Source organism: Mesoplodon mirus (assembly GCF_964341445.2).
Source record: "Mesoplodon mirus genome assembly, chromosome: 20".
Classification (NCBI taxonomy): Eukaryota; Metazoa; Chordata; class Mammalia; order Artiodactyla; family Ziphiidae; genus Mesoplodon; species Mesoplodon mirus.
This window is the reverse complement of record NC_138996.1, coordinates 17,450,457-17,466,597: the sequence shown is the minus strand read 5'-3', so window position 1 is coordinate 17,466,597 and position 16,141 is coordinate 17,450,457. Positions and strand designations below refer to the sequence as shown.

Genomic DNA, 16,141 nt, shown 5'->3' with positions numbered 1-16,141 from the left:
CTGTGGTTGAGACTTCACCTTCCAATGCAGTGTTGTGCGGGTTCGATCCCTGGTTGGGGAGCTAAGATCCCACATGCCTTGCGGCCAAAAAACCAAAACATAAAAAGAAGCAATATTGTAACAAATTCAATAAAGATTTTAAAAATAGTCCACATCAAAAAAATCTTAAAAGAAAAATGTGTTTGTGTGTGTGTGTGTATATATATATAAAATATGTTAATATATGCATATAGACAAACACACATACATCTTTACTTTCTGAAATTAGTCTAACTTGCCTTTTTCACTTGATAAATTATAAGAACATCTTTTTAATGACTGCATAGTGCTCTGTTTTATGGATGTACCATTATTTATTATTTAACCATTTTTCCATTGTTGGATGTATAGTCTGATTTCAACTTTTATTATTCTAAATATATATTGCACTATATAATATATATTCTAAATATTGTGTATAACATGGATGACTATCCTTGTATATACATCTTTCTGGGGAATACTGGTTATTTTTTTAAGATTAATTCTTAAAAATGTAACTATAGGTAAAGTGGTATGAAAACTAGAGAAGTATTTTGAAGGGATATCTTGGTATTGTGTGAAGAAACTCCCTTGGCCTGCCTTCATGAAGATGGTTTATCTTCCATTTACCCTAGGTTCTGTTTAGACATACTAATTTTCACACTAGACCATCAAACTAGTCCTTTTAATAACTTTACCGTTAAAGCATTTGATTGATGCTGATAGGTTGATGGACTGGAAGAACTGGGCCAGTGCCCCACTCTGGGTTCATAGTTTTTTTTAAAATTAATTAGTTAATTAATTATGGCTGTGTTGGGTCTTCGTTTCTGGGAGAGGGCTTTCTCTAGTTGCGGCAAGTGGGGGCCACTCTTCATCGCGGTGCACGGGCCTCTCACTATCGCGGCCTCTCGTTGTGGCGCACAGGCTCCAGACGCGCAGGCTCAGTAGTTGTGGCTCACAGGCCTAGTTGCTCCGCGGCATGTGGGATCTTCCCAGACCACGGCTCGAACCCGTGTCCCCTGCATTGGCAGGCAGATTCTCAACCACTGCGCAACCAGGGAAGCCCTGGGTTCATAGTTTTTACTCACAGTTCTACAGATGGGAAGGTAAATGATTTGCTGTGTGAGTGTTCCTAGCATCATTGCGGAGGCCATAGAGTGGAATAATGCTCCAGGCCAGTATGAGTTGACACAGTAGACTCAGAAGTGGGGAGAAAAAGGGGATGTGCTCCAGTCTTAGGATAATTCACTTCCTACTCCACTAATTAAGTAGATGCCCCAGACTACCACCCTGTTTCCTGTGGGCCTCTTGAAGGAAAATCCATTTGTTGGCCTATTCCTACTCTTTCTCAACCACTCATTCAGTAGTGCACCTACAAAAATGTACCCAAGTATTTCACTCAAAGGATGATTTATGAAGGGGTATTGACTCTTAAAATTTCTAGGGATACTCACATTAGCTGCTAGTATTGATCTGTCTACAGCAGAGATTAGAATGAAGAGGCCTGCAGGAAACTGGGTCTTGGAAATTGATATGATGGAAGATTGCATAGTAACATCCAGTTCTTTTGAAAAATTGGAAGGTCTGGCAACCCTGGGTCCATACTGACCGTTGGCAAGAGTTAACTGGAGCAAAGTTAGTGCCTTCCAATTTGTGCTGCAGCATAGTGATATGGGTTATAGTAATGCAAGATTTTGATGGTTGCATATTTTTTATAATTTTCAAGTATAAAAGCACTTTGTAAGGCAAACATTCAAAGATTTATACTAGGTAAAATTATATTTGAACACTTTTAAAAAAATACATTTATTTTTTTTGGCTGCATTGGGTCTTCGTTGCGGCACTCGAGCTTTCTCTAGTTGCAGCGAGCGGGGGCTACTCTTTGTTGTGATGTGCGGGCTTCTCATTGCCGTGGCTTCCCTTGTTGCGGAGCACGGGCTCTAGGTGTGTGGGCTCAGTAGTTGTGGCACACGGGCTTAGTTGCTCCGCAGCATGTGGGATCTTCCTGGACCAGGGATCAAACCCGTGTCCCCTGCATTGGCAGGCGGATTCTTAAACACTGTGCCACCAGGGAAGTCCTGAACATTCTTTATGTAGATCCTTTTGTTAGCTACTTGAGTTCAATAACATGTACGGTTAGGCATAGTAAACATGGTCAAAAAGAGTTGTGTTGTGGCTGTATCATGTAGTACTTCCTTCTGACTTTCCTGTTAAATAATTTCCTATCTATTAATCACTTTAATTGGCTATGTGTATGTTATTTAATCATTGGGAAAGTTATGGGCGTTCTTTAAATTTTAATTGTCTTAATTTTCATAATTTTACTACTAGCATAGAAAAGAGCAGGATTATTAGCTAATTATTATTGTATGATATTTAGTGTTCTCTAATAGATTACAATTAATTTTATTAATTTTCTTATTATTTAACTTTTAATTATTTATTATGGGCTTTTGATGTGACAATATGGCAAACCCTGATTTTGATAGAATTTCATAATGTTTGTTTTTAGAATTTAAAGAACTAGTGTTTATGTCTAAAAATGATTAATTGAACACATGCAACTCATTTGATTCAATAAGGAAGTATAAGGCCTTGTAACTTTAGAAACTCATTTAAAAATATATTTGATTACCCTGAAGTATAACTTATGTACTTTAAAAGTTTTGATTATTAAATTAAATGAAAATAAGTTATTTCAGTACACTTAGTTTTTGTTTAGTCTCCTTAATTAAAAAAATTTTTTTGGGTAGGATTTGTTTAGAAATATTCATAATACAGACAGGCTAAACAATTGACAAAAAACTTTTCCCAAGGAATTAAAGACCTGTAGTATTTTAAGTACTTTATATTCAAATAGATTTAATTTCTATAGATACCTGCTTTCCCACTATGATGTCTAAGATAGTGATTAAAGCTGGAAAGTCATCCGATTCATGAGTTGAATATAATAGTTAAGTATTTAATCAATAATTAGGCAGTAAAGGATTATTTCAGAATTGGATTTGGTGTTCCCATAATTCTTCACTTTCAGCCTAAATCAAATGAGGTAGGGATGTCAAACAAAATACTCTGGTACCTTTTCATAAAACATCTATTTTACTAAACAAAAGATCTGAACTTTTGAAAGCGTCTTTGAGCAAAAAATAAGAACGAATTTAAGAGATTGATAAAGGAAATAATAGATTGAACTCAAGAAGCTAGTTACAGGATTGCACAATGAATAAAGCTCAGATTACCTCACTAGTTTGCTAAATCTGCTTTTTTTCCCCCTGCCTATGCGGAACACTATGTTTGGACCAGTGGGGCAAAGGAAGTGGAAGAGTTGCCATTTTTCAATTGTTCTATTAGAAGGTATGTTGAAGATTTGTCAAGGACACAAAGACAACATTAATCCAGAAGATTAATGAAAAAAGTGTTCATCGCAGTTTTGAATTCATAAATATTGGCAATGGTCCTCAGTTAGAAGGCTGTATAGAATCCTTGAAAAATGCCTGGAAGGACATTATTTGCTTGGTAAAGAAGTTCCAAAACCAACCGGGGATGAAAAATGAAGTGAAAAATGAATATTTTGAAACATATGAGACAGTGGAAATTTGGGACTGGTAATAACAGAAAGATATAAAGACTTTATGTTAAGTTTCAAGGTAAAAAACCTGATATTCCAAGTAATATGTTGCCTTAGTCACAGAGAAACTCTTGTATATTAAAATTTGCCTGTAGTTATGAATTCTACATTAAATGATGTCATACAAATGGTGAATCTAATGAAATCCAAGCTGCTACAGTACCTTCTTTTCAGCTTTAGGTGAGGAAATCTGATTAGCTATTTCATTACTGAAGTGTGTTGACAGTCCAAAGGAAGATTTATAAGCTAAAGGGAAAATTTCAAATTATTCTATGTGAATGACTCTTACTTTGCAGATTTGTTGAAGTATAATAATTGGCTTCAAAAAATGGTATCCTTAACTGACATTTTGAGCACTTGAATTAACTTAATCAAAAGTGCAGTGATCGTGTGGAAAATATTAATATATTCACATGTACTGACAAAATTTATGGATCCAGAGTAAAAATTCAGCTTTGCCAGAGTGAAGTTAAAATAATTTTAGAAGTAATTTTTTTTTTTTTTTTTTTTTTTTTTCGGTACGCGGGCCTCTCACCGCTGTGGCCTCCCCCGCCGCAGAGCACAGGCTCCGGACATGCAGGCTCAGCGGCCACGGCTCACGGGCCCAGCCGCTCCGCGGCATGTGGGATCTTCCCGGACCGGGGCACGAACCCGTGTCCCCTGCATCAGCAGGCAGACTCTCAACCACCGCGCCACCAGGGAAGCCCATAGAAGTGATTTTTTAATCGGTGTTATTTGAATCCTAAAGAAGGATTAATAATATTATTCGAGCAAAGCCAGTGTGTACCTGAGACAGAGCTTTTTAGCATTACATTGAAATACTTGATATAAAAACATTCATTTTTGAAGCTTATTTACATCATCAGAAGAAATTAACGTATTTCTCAGCAGAAGAAAAGGAGAAGCATTAGATTTAAAGACTTTTCAGCATCCTTGAAGTGCAATTTAAAGGATCGAATTGTTGGAATGCTGGTTAACAGTGAAAAAGGAGTCTTCAGTATATTGGAGCAAAGCCTCCTCTTTTGCTATTTGCTACCACTTGTGCTAACAAAGCTTCTTTGTGATGATTGCTCTACAGAATATTAAGAATGTGTTGTTAAAAGGTCTTAATCAGGAATTGTGTGTAACCATTTTAAACATAAAGCATAACATACAAAAGTTATTTCATCTAGGACTTCCCTGGTGGTGCAGTGGTTAAGAATCCGCCTGCTAATGCAGGGGATACGGGTTCGAGCCCTGGTCCGGAAAGATCCCACATGCTGCGGAGCAACTAAGCCCATGCGCCACAACTACTGAGGTTGCGCTCTAGAGCCACGAGCCACAACTACTGAAGCCTGCGCGCCTAGAGCCTGTGCTCCGCAACAAGAGAAGCCGCTGCAATGAGAATCCCATGCACCGCAATGAAGAGTAGCCCCCGCGCGCTGCAACTAGAGAAAGCCCGCGTGCAGCAGCGAAGACCCAATGCAGCCAAAAAAGCAAACAAAAAGAAGTATTCCATCTAAATGATTTCAAGTTTGTTTTTAAAAAGTTTGAAAATTTTAATTTTATAAAGAAGATAAAAATTTCCCAAAATTACATATTCACACTCCCAGATCCCCTTCCCAGTGTGCCGTAAAAATAGTTTCATTTTCTGAATGTGCCATGAACTTGAAAATGTTGTCAACTTCCGTATAAAACTTCATTTTTAAATGAAGCAGGCAATTGAGAGTCATCATGTATTTGAATAAAATCAACAGATATCAAGCTTACTAAGCTGAATAGTTGACAACCTTGATAAAAAAGAATTTCTACACAAAAAAGAACTTAAAGTTCCTGTAAGTATTATCAATGGATTCAATAGGAAATATATTAATCAAAGAACTGAAAACAGTGGAAAAGGAAAGTTGGAGGGTAAGAAAGGAACTAAAACATTATTTCCTAAATAAAATACTCAATAGAATTACTGTGGTAGAACAAATATGGCTGAAAATTAAATCGGTATTTGTTGAATGCACTGAACAACTCATTGGTCTTAGGAAGCCTACTTGATCTTTCCTGTCTTAGAGGACTTCCAGAGGAGTTGTACTGATGGGCTCAGTGTGTTGATGGGCTAGACCTTGAGATTACAACTGGGGAGACCTGTGAATAGAGATATTGTCTCCTAGTGCTTCAGTGGAAGACTTACAGTCTCTTTGTCCTCAGTTTGCAGCTTCCTGAGGGACCCTAAGTGCTGAGGCTGCTGATGGTAAACAGAGTTATACGGGTAAAGTAAAATAACAGTCCACCCAAGGAATCCAGCATCAGGGGAAAGAAGACCAACAGAACATCCAAAATAGGAAGCTCCCATTGACACAGATCTTTGAAATAGTTAGACTATAACTTTTATGAAAGAAAGAAATTATAAGCACATTTAGGGAGACTCAACTAGAGTACAAAGAGACTTTTTTTTTTTTTTTTTTTTTACAAAGAGACTTTCTGAAACTAACAATCGAGATATCAACATTATAAAAATTCAGGAGGCAAATTGAAAAAGGACTATGAAATGAAGTTGAGAATGTTGAGAATGAAATTAGCATCTTGGAAATCAAGTGGAAGAAGTCTCTTTGAAATACAGAACAAAATTAAGGAGAGTGGAAGAAGTCTCTTTGAAATATAGAACAAAATTAAGGAGGACGTCATCAGGTAGGAAAAAATAGACACAAGCAGAAGAAATTCGGGCAAGAAATTCACTGGAATGTGAATAAATGCTGTAGAAGGAAAAAAGGAATAGATTATGGCAATTAATAACTAAACTAGTAACAGGGGTATATTAGTTTGCTACAGCTGCCATAATTAAGTACCACAAACTAGAAGACTCAACAGAAGTTTATTGTTCTACAGTTTTGCAGGCTAGAAGTCTGAAATCACGTTGTTGGCAGTTTTTTTTCCGAGGGCTGTCAGGGAAGGGCCTGTTTCTGGCCTGCCTTCGTGGCTTGTAGATGACTCTTTTCCATGTGTGTCTTCACATCATCCTCCACCTACGCATGTCTTGTCTCTTGTGTCCAAATTTCTCCTTTTTATAAAGACACCGGTCATTTTGGATTAGGGACGACCCTAATGACTTCATTGAAATTTTGTTACCTCTGTAATGACTCTATCTCCAAAGATTAGGACTCCAACCTATCTTGTACTGGGGAGAGATACAATTCAGCCTATAACAAGGGGAACATTTTCTCATCTTAAGTAAAGACTTGGAAAGCAGTCTTTTCCAAGGACTCAGTGATTCCAAGGAGAGTAAAGAGTGTACACTTAGGCTCTTAAAAATATGAAAATCCTTAAACATTTTTAATGCTGCCAGATGGGAAAAATATTACCCACAATTGAAGAAAGCATCAGAAAAACAATGGACTTCTTACTTATGACGTTAAAAGGCAGAACACTGTAAGAGAACATCTACAAACTGCTGAGAGACTGTTATGTTCAGCCAACACATCATTCTCTTACCTGTTTGAAATAGATTTTCACATATGCAGGGGATCAGTGCTTAATCACCTACATATTCTACTTGAGGAAAATAATTGAAAAAACCTCGGAACAAACAATTGAATCAGAACAGAGATTCAAGATTGACAAGATTAAGGGAAGAGGAAACTATAGTAAGCAATATATACATTTACATATATATTTAAATTTATATAAACATATTAAAATGGATGATGAAATTGGTAACATAAATGTTTAGAAAATAGTAAGGATTCTTGAAGTAGAAGGGCAATACTAGAAAACTTACAGGCTGTAGCCAAAACCGTATCAACAAAAAAACAGTAGTTAGAAGGGTGGGGAAGTCAAAACATTCCAAGAGTTTACCTTGGTGGGTAGAGGGACAGTGCAAACGTCAGGTCTTGGTGGGGAAGGGATATAGTTTTACTATTTTGCTGAGATAGTAGAGTAATAGGATGGAAAAAAAGCGAAATTTTAACACTGGCAATGGTAAAAAAGTATGAATGGTAATTTCACACAGTTGGAAAAAGTGGACAAAGAATAAGAGGAAACTGAAGAAAGGAAGGTAAATACTAATCAAAGTAAATGAAAGGGAAAACTCAAGTACTTACACTAACTGAATGAGATGAATCTCCTTACTGAAAGACAGATGTGTTCAAATTGGGCTGTTCAAAACCAAAACCAGAAAAATAAACCACAACAAAAATCCCAGGTGTATGTTGTTTAAAGCCAGCCTTTAAAAAAGTGATAAAAGTTGAAAAGTAGCAGGTAGTGGTGGATAGATACGTGAGATTATTCCAGGAAAGTCCAAACCAAAACAAATCAAAATATATTATTTATTTCAAAGAGGAGCTTATTATCCTTTAATGGCTCAAAGTGAAGCATTATGAAATGATACGACTTGATTTTAGAAAAAGACGTGTCAACGTTGTTCATACTCAACACGTAACAGCTAAATACATAATTTAAAAATTCTATTATTCAATGACTTGGATCCCTCCCAAGAATAACCTTTATCTGATCAATGATTAAAATCCTCATGTAGGGACTTCCTTGGTGGTCCAGTTGTTAAGACTTCACCTTCCAATGCAGGGGGTGCAGGTTTGATCCCTGGTTGGGGAGCTAAGATCCCACATGCCTCGGGGCCAAAAAAACCAAAACATAAAACAGAAGCAATATTGTAAGAAATTCAGTAAGACTTTAAAATGGTCCACATCAAAAAAGAAAATCTTAAAAAAAAGAAAAGGTTTAAAAAAAAAATCCTCATGTACGCTGAAGAATTTCCCTATTGCAAATTATTCTACAACTTTACTTTTCTGTATGCTTTTTATCTGTCCCAAGATCTAAGTAAATTTGACACAAATGTTAGGTTTGTAAACAATTTTACTTTCAAATTATTTGCCTGGAGGTATCTAGACAGAATTTTGTATGCAAAAAAGAGTATTTACATCTAAAAATTAGACATTTTAAATTAAAATGATTTTAGCGTTATAGGTGGCTGCAGGGAAGAGTTATTGAAGTTTATTGAAGTTTATTTCTGTTTTGGTGGTATGAATGAATTACAGAATTCCAAGATTTTATAGTTGTTTTTATTTATTTATTTATTTATTTATTTTTATTTTTTGCGGTACGCGGGCCTCTCACTGTTGTGGCCTCTCCCGTTGAGGAGCACGGGCTCCGGACGCGCAAGCTCAGCGGCCATGGCTCACGGGCCCAGCCGCCCCACGGCATGTGGGATCCTCCCGGACTGGGGCACGAACCCACGTCCCCTGCATTGGCAGGCGGACTCTCAACCACTGCGCCACCAGGGAAGCCCCCTATAGTTGTTTTTTTTTTTTTTTTTTTTTTTCCGTACGCGGGCCTCTCACTGTTGTGGCCTCTCCCGTTGCGGAGCACAGGCTCCGGACGCGCAGGCTCAGCGGCCATGGCTCACGGGCCCAGCCGCTCCGCGGCATATGGGATCCCCCCAGACCGGGGCACGAACCCGCATCCCCTGCATCGGCAGGCGGACTCTCAACCACTGCGCCACCAGGGAGGCCCCCTATAGTTGTTTTTATAGAATTGTTTATTATTTTCAGAAAGCTCAATTTTCTGGCAGTTTTGTAAATGATCTACTCTGCATGTAGCAAAAACTTGTTTTCCAGTTTAATAAAAATGTATTTTAAGGTTAAGAATAGACTCTCCTTTCCTGTGTGTGTGTGTCTGTGTCTGTGTGTGTATATGTATGTGTATATACACATACTTTGGGATCAACTTTTGACTGTCCTGTCAAGGGTTTTGGATTTGTGGCAGATATAAACTTATTAATAACCACTAACATTTGTAAAATGCCTTACAATGAATAAAGCATATATAGTTTATATATTTTATCTTATTACATATAATGCACTAACATTTGCGTTGTCCATTCTGGTTCACTGAATCATAGATCTTCCCCAATGCCAAACTTTGCTAATGATTCAAAGAGCACCAAGTGCAGATGGAGTATTCTTTTTTTTTTTTTTTGGAGGAACCCCAAACTCTCATGCACAGATTCCAAAAATGTCCTTTTCTTCTGCATTAGTACATGTTATGGTTTTGGATTAACAGAATAGTTTTGAGCAATGTGTGCAAAAAAAAAAAAAAAAAACTGCTCAAAGGAAGTTTTCATTTTGAAACTCCTCTGTTTTATATTTTCTAAATTACATAGCTTACTGATGTTGACTTAAAAAATATGTACAACGTGAGAGTTGTGAGTTAAGTTTTATTTGGGGCAAAATGAGGACTATAACCTGGGAGACAGCATTTCAGATAACTCTGAGAAACTGCTCCAAAGAGCTAAAGGGGGAAGGTCAGTATATATGTGATTTTGGTGAAGGGGAAGTACATGCAATCAAGCACATATTTTTTTGCAGAAGGTCTTTGGTAGCCACGAGGAGCAGTTGTCACCATGAAGGATTTTAGTGCTTTTCCAGATAAGAGGAGATACAAGATTTGGGCTCATAAAATTGTCTCCTGAAAATATTGAACTCTCTGAAGACCTGTTCTGCCAGTTTTTCCCAGAGCGCAGAGGGCCTCATCTGAACTCCTTTCAGGGGGTGTTGAAGGTCAGCCGCTGCAGCAGCACATGGTTTAATCCTTGTAGAGGTAGATGGCACGTGCCAATTGTAGTTGACAGGGCCCCCTCACGGTCATAAATTGGACCATGATTTGGGAGGCATTTCATGACCATTTCATCCTGTGGTGCTAGGAAGGCTCATTCCTAGGTCTGGCAAAAATTTTGCTGATAGTCCACTCAGTGTGCTATTACTGGACTAGGTCTTATTAACAATAGTCAAAGGACCACCTGTCCTACTAGTCTGTTACGGTCCAGAAAAAAATTCTGCCTTGTTGCATCCATCTTCACATATGTAGAGTTGCACTATTACAATTATTGATCTCATATAAAACTATGTATTTTTGTTGGAGGCTCAGTCACGCATTTGGTAATGCAAGAAACAACAATCTTGTAAAACAGACAAAATACAAATAACATAGCTGGCAGTATTATTAAAGTCGTAAGTAAGAATTTTTTTTTATTATTAATTAATTTATTTATTTTTGCTGTGTTGGGTCCTCATTTCTGTGCGAGGGCTTTCTCTAGTTGTGGCAAGCGGGTACCACTCTTCATCGCGGCGCGTGGGCCTCTCACTATTGCGGCCTCTCTTGTTGGGGAGCACAGGCTTCAGACGCGCAGGCTCAGTAGTTGTGGCTCACGGGCCTAGTTGCTCCGCGGCACGTGGGATCCTCCCAGACCAGGGCTCAAACCTGTGTCCTCTGCATTAGCAGGCAGATTCTCAACCACTGCACCACTAGGGAAGCCCCGTAAGAATTTTTTTAAATTAATTAATTATTTTTGGTTGCGTTGGGTCTTATTGCAGCACGTGGGCTTTCTCTAGTTGCGGTGCGCGGGGGTGGGGGGTGGCTTCTCATTGTGGTGGCTTCTCTCGTTGCGGAGCACGGGCTCTAGGCGCACGGGCTTCAGTAGTTGTGCCACACGGGCTCTAGAGCGCAGGCTCAGTAGCTGCGGCTCACAGGCTCTAGAGCGCAGGCTCAGTAGTTGTGGCCCACGGGCTTAGTTGCTCTGCGGCATGTGGGATCTTCCCGGACCAGGGCTTGAACCCGTGTCCCTGCGTTGGCAGGCGGTTTCTTAACCACTGCGCCACCAGGGAAGCCCCTGGATTGATTTTTAAAATTAGCATAGGATCATGCCCATGATAGGAAAACATTTGATTCATATGCAAAGGTCCAAGAAGTCAAGAAAATGTTATAAAGGATCATACAAGCCAGGTCCAGGATCTTGGTCTAGCTGTCTGCTTCTGATGTCTTCTTCCTCTCATCCTAGTGTGAGTGTAGTTTCTCCTCTGAGCATTGTTTTAAGGTGATTTTGAGGTCAGCCATAATCTCTAGGCCAGTCCAGTGTAGGGACCCTTTGTAAGTGGGGATTAATCCGAATCAGTTCTCTTCAGTTTCAGTATGCATGAGCTAGTTAAGAGTCCCTGATAAGAGTTCTTTTGTCTAGGTTGGAGATAGTCCTTTAAATTATGTCTTTTCCAGTATGCATAATCCCCTGGTTGCAGGTCATGGGGCATCTGATCTTCATCCAAAAGATTACTGAGATAAGCTTCAAAAACAAACTTAGAGTGTCCTTTTAATAATTTAATTAAACTTTGCATTAATATAACCTAACAGCAAGGAACTATCTAGGAAGTGAGTCTTAGTAAATACAGACCCCCATTAACAAAACTGGGATTTCCGGGATTTAATATTCATTGAAACATAATCTTTTTTCTCTCTAAATTTACCCTCATTTCTTCCAAACATAACCAAATTAAGACCAATTTGTTTGCAAAATAAGACTGGTCTCAATAAACTTGGCTTGATGATTAATATAACTATAATTGATCGTATAAGCTTTTTTGCTTTGATGAAACTTTTATAAGGAGTCTCAAACTGAACTTTTAAAAGACCTCTCAGGGCTAGGGAAGTCATGACAATGGTTTATCACAGATTTTGCTTAACAGATCTAGGTGGATTCCTCCCTTTTCAGGGTCCCCCAAATACCTTGAGATTTCTGTCACATGTTGTGCGTTTTTTTAAGTCTATACTGACTACCCCCCATTTTCCAGACATAATTAATAAAGCCAGAATTCCAGGCTTATTTATGATAAGCAGCCTAGATAGGTTAGTTATATCTGGCTAACATTTTCTGGATAGATACTCAGGTATTTTTCTGCTAGTGGATACCGCTGATAGATTTTCAAGGCTACCATCCAGTTTGAGGTCATTAGCACATTTGGTGGTGGAGGTCCTTCATTCCTTCTTCCCCAGTAGGGCCAGTGAGTTCCCCTTTCCTGCCGTTGATCCTTTCCTTCCCAGTGCATAAGAATGATGGAGTTTGTTCTGTATGGAAAACTTGTTTGCCAAAGTAATCTTTAAAAATTTTCTTTCATACATTATTAGTGTTCTCAGTTTTGGGGGTTTATGCTTGGGAAAATGAGCACTTAAATGGATACTTGCTGGATATTGTTTAATTTTTTCAGAATTTGTATTGCTAAATATCAGTAGGGATAACAGGCTATCCCATAATCATAAATAGTTGCTTTGATTATTTCATATTGACATTGTTTCATCATAAGAATCTTCAGGTGTATACTAAAAACTGCTGTGCCTTTACTAGAAATTTGAGATAACAGGAACTAAGGTTGGGGTTTGAAGAATTTTATTAAGAACTTAAGGCCACTTCAGTTTAGTGTATTAAGTCACATGAGGATATGGATCTGTTTTATCTTTAAAAGAAAGAGTATGTCATGGTTTTCCTATTAATTGTATTTTCTACAACCATTCTTGAAGTGTGGTTTATATTGAGTAGAGCCCTCAAAGCTCGTAACAGATTTTAAAAAAATATTCTCAACGAAACTCTTATTCTTAGGGAGACTGGTTCACTTGTTAGGCCAAGAGTATAATTAAAAACCCTTAATATAGAAAAGCTTATCTGTCTCAAAATTCTCTTCAGGTAGACTTGTGAACAGTTTAACAGTTTGATGAGTTTACTTAGATCTTAGGAAAGATGATAAGAAAATTAAAGTTGTCAAAAATTTATAGCAGTTTATACACCCAGATATTCTCATTGTAAATGAGATAAAGATTATTTTTTAAAAGGATCAAAGTCAGAGAATAATAAAATTTTGAAACTGCTAGAACCTTAGAACTCAATTAAACTGGCTCACTTATTTTGAAAAGAGGAAATACTAAATGTATGGTCATTAGAGCTAGCATGTTGTATGTTTCTTTTTCTTTTGCGATTCCAGCTCTTATAACCTATATTTGGGCCTAGGTGCTGTAACTTAATTTAAACATGTATATTTGGATCTTCAATCATATTGATAGGTCTATCTCTGAGTTTTCTTACAAAGACTGTATTTATTCACAAAGTACTTGTTTTTTGGATTTTGCGACTAGAACCTTTTAAAGATGAATGAACAAACATTGGAAACAACACAGCAGCGGAAACTTCCTGAATGGATGTCTACGCAGAAGATGACATATACTGTAGAACAAAGAAAGGTATGTATGCCGTTCATTGATTATTCTTTCAGATGGAAAATTTAATGTGCATTTGACTGTAAAATGAGTCAATCCTAACTTGTAAACTTCAAGCCATTGTTTACATTTAGAGTTGCTGTTGTGTGAATGAACCAGAATCTAGTCATTGAATGGATGAATGGGATTAAATTTTAACTGGGTTTACAAAAATGAGAATTCTTACTCTATACTTTCCCTTTTAATCTAGTTTACATGGTTGACCTTGCCAGTTTGTTCCAATTCAGATAATAATTTAGACAGTATTTATTTTGGTGAATTTTTATGGTTAAGTGAGTTTTAAGTCTTCATAGATTTAAGCTCCATCAACCAGTCTTCAGCATTTTATAGCAATATTATTGCATGTAGAATACTAATATAATTGAAGAAAAATTTAATAAAATAAATGCTTTTATGAAAATAGGATTAGAAGTTTGCAAATAAATTTGTTAGAAAAATAGTTTTACAGTGGGTAGCTTTATCTTTGTTAAATTGTCCGTATGACTTCATTAATCTATAAAGCATTAGTTGATAAAACTTAGAACTATAATTTGAATGCTTCAGTGAATATTTATTATTTAATGTGAATTTTATTTGTGCCTTTTCGGAATTTTGTTTAACTCAAGGCATCTATTCAGAAGAGTGTTTTGGAAGATGACCTCCCCTTCTTAGAATTCACTGGATCCATTGTGTACAGTTATGAAGCTAATGATTGTTCTTTCCTATCAGAAGATATTAGGTAAAGATTTAAATTTCCTACTTTCAGTTGAATTTGGACCCTTAGAATATAACTATTATGGTAATATTTGTATGTGTATTGAGTTTTATAGTTGAGGTGTGTTCAGTACATAATTACTTATACATGTAAAATATCACTGATAAGTTCTAATTCTGCTTTTTAAATAAAAACTTAAAATCACTGAATTAAATTTGTAATGTACCTGTTTGTTCATTCATAAGCCTTTCTGTTACTCTAGCTAATTTTTTGACTTTTCAGTACTTAAGATGTTATATATAGAACACACCAGTTTAGGAAAAACATGCAAAAACTATTCAACCTCTAAAACGCCCCTTTCTATTTCATTAAAAATACCAACATAGTAATATTGAATAGTGATTGTGATTGTCTCTGTTGCATTTAGTTAGCAACAATTATAGCAAATGATCCTTAAAAAGAACATTAAAAATGACTTAGTATTTTTTTTTTTTTTTTTTTCTTTTTGCGGTACGCGGGCCTCTCACTGTTGTGGCCTCTCCCGTTGCGGAGCACAGGCTCCGGACGCGCAGGCCCAGCGGCCATGGCTCACGGGCCCAGCCGCTCCGCGGCATATGGGATCCTCCCAGACCGGGACACGAACCCGCATCCCCTGCATCGGCAGGCGGACTCTCAACCACTGCGCCACCAGGGAGGCCCAGAACATTAAAAATGACTTAGTATTTTTTAAATTGTCTAATTAAATTAGTACTCTGCAATAATGCAGTCTAAGGCTCTTGAAGCATTTTACAAGGAGAGATAGGGAATTCATGCAGATCTTTGAAGTTATTATACCTGTCCTTTTTTTTTTTTTTTTAAACTGTTACACATTGGCTTAGAAGAAGCAGAAGTAAGTTAAGCTATTTATTAATGGTCTCCTGGTAGATGTATTCTAGAAACAGCATTCAGGTGTCCTCACTCCCACTATAGTTATCTGGCTACTTTTGGGACTCATTTATTAAATAGAACTAAATTGTCTCACAGAGAAGGTAAAATCTGTTATTTATGATTATGTATTAACTCTACCATCTTACCTTTGACAATGCTATAGTATGTCCTATCTGAAGGCAATAAGCGTGTTTTGAAGAGTGTAGTTCTGATGAATTGTATGTTTTATGGAAGGCAGGCAAGTTTTTTTTATTTTTCACCTCTTTTGGTTACTTTAAAGATTTTTGCTATTCCAGGTTTTCAGCAGTTAGATTATGATGTGCCTTTGTGTAGTGTGGTTTGTGTTTATCTTGCTTGGGGGTTCAGTGAGCTTTTTGGATCTGTGGGTTTATAGTTTCATCATATTTGAATAATTTCTTCAAATGCGTTTTTTCTCACTTCCTGTTATTCTCCTCTTTTGCCGCTCTCAATGCAGATAGGTTAGATTGCTTGATACTGTGTTGTTGGTCATGAGGCTCTTCCAGTGTTTAAAATTTTTTCTTTCATTCTTTTTTCTCTCTGTGCTTCAGTTTGAATAGTTTCTTTGGTTCTGTCTGCAAGTTCACTTATTTATTTTTTTATTCTGTAGTGTCTGTTCTGCTGTTATCCCATCCTGTGAATTTTAAATTTTGTTGTATTTTTCATCTCTAGAAGTTCCATTTATTTCTTTTTAAAAATATCTTCTATTTTGGCTCTTATCATATTCATGTTTTCTTTTAAATCTTTGAACATGTTCAGCGTGTTTATAATAG

The 16,141-nt window shown here is 37.1% G+C and overlaps 1 protein-coding gene across 4 annotated transcripts in view; it reads left to right on the top strand.

Moving 5' to 3' along the window:
* Positions 1-16,141, top strand: part of WRN (WRN RecQ like helicase) — a 127,831-nt gene that overhangs the window by 16,508 nt on the left and 95,182 nt on the right. For all 4 annotated transcript variants that reach the window (XM_082608822.1, XM_082608824.1, XM_082608821.1 and 1 more), the window contains exons 3-4: positions 13,589-13,693; positions 14,335-14,447. In XM_082608822.1, coding sequence (XP_082464948.1) covers positions 13,601-13,693; positions 14,335-14,447 — 206 coding nt within the window. In that variant the 5' untranslated portion in view covers positions 13,589-13,600. The remainder of the gene's footprint in view (positions 1-13,588; positions 13,694-14,334; positions 14,448-16,141) is intronic.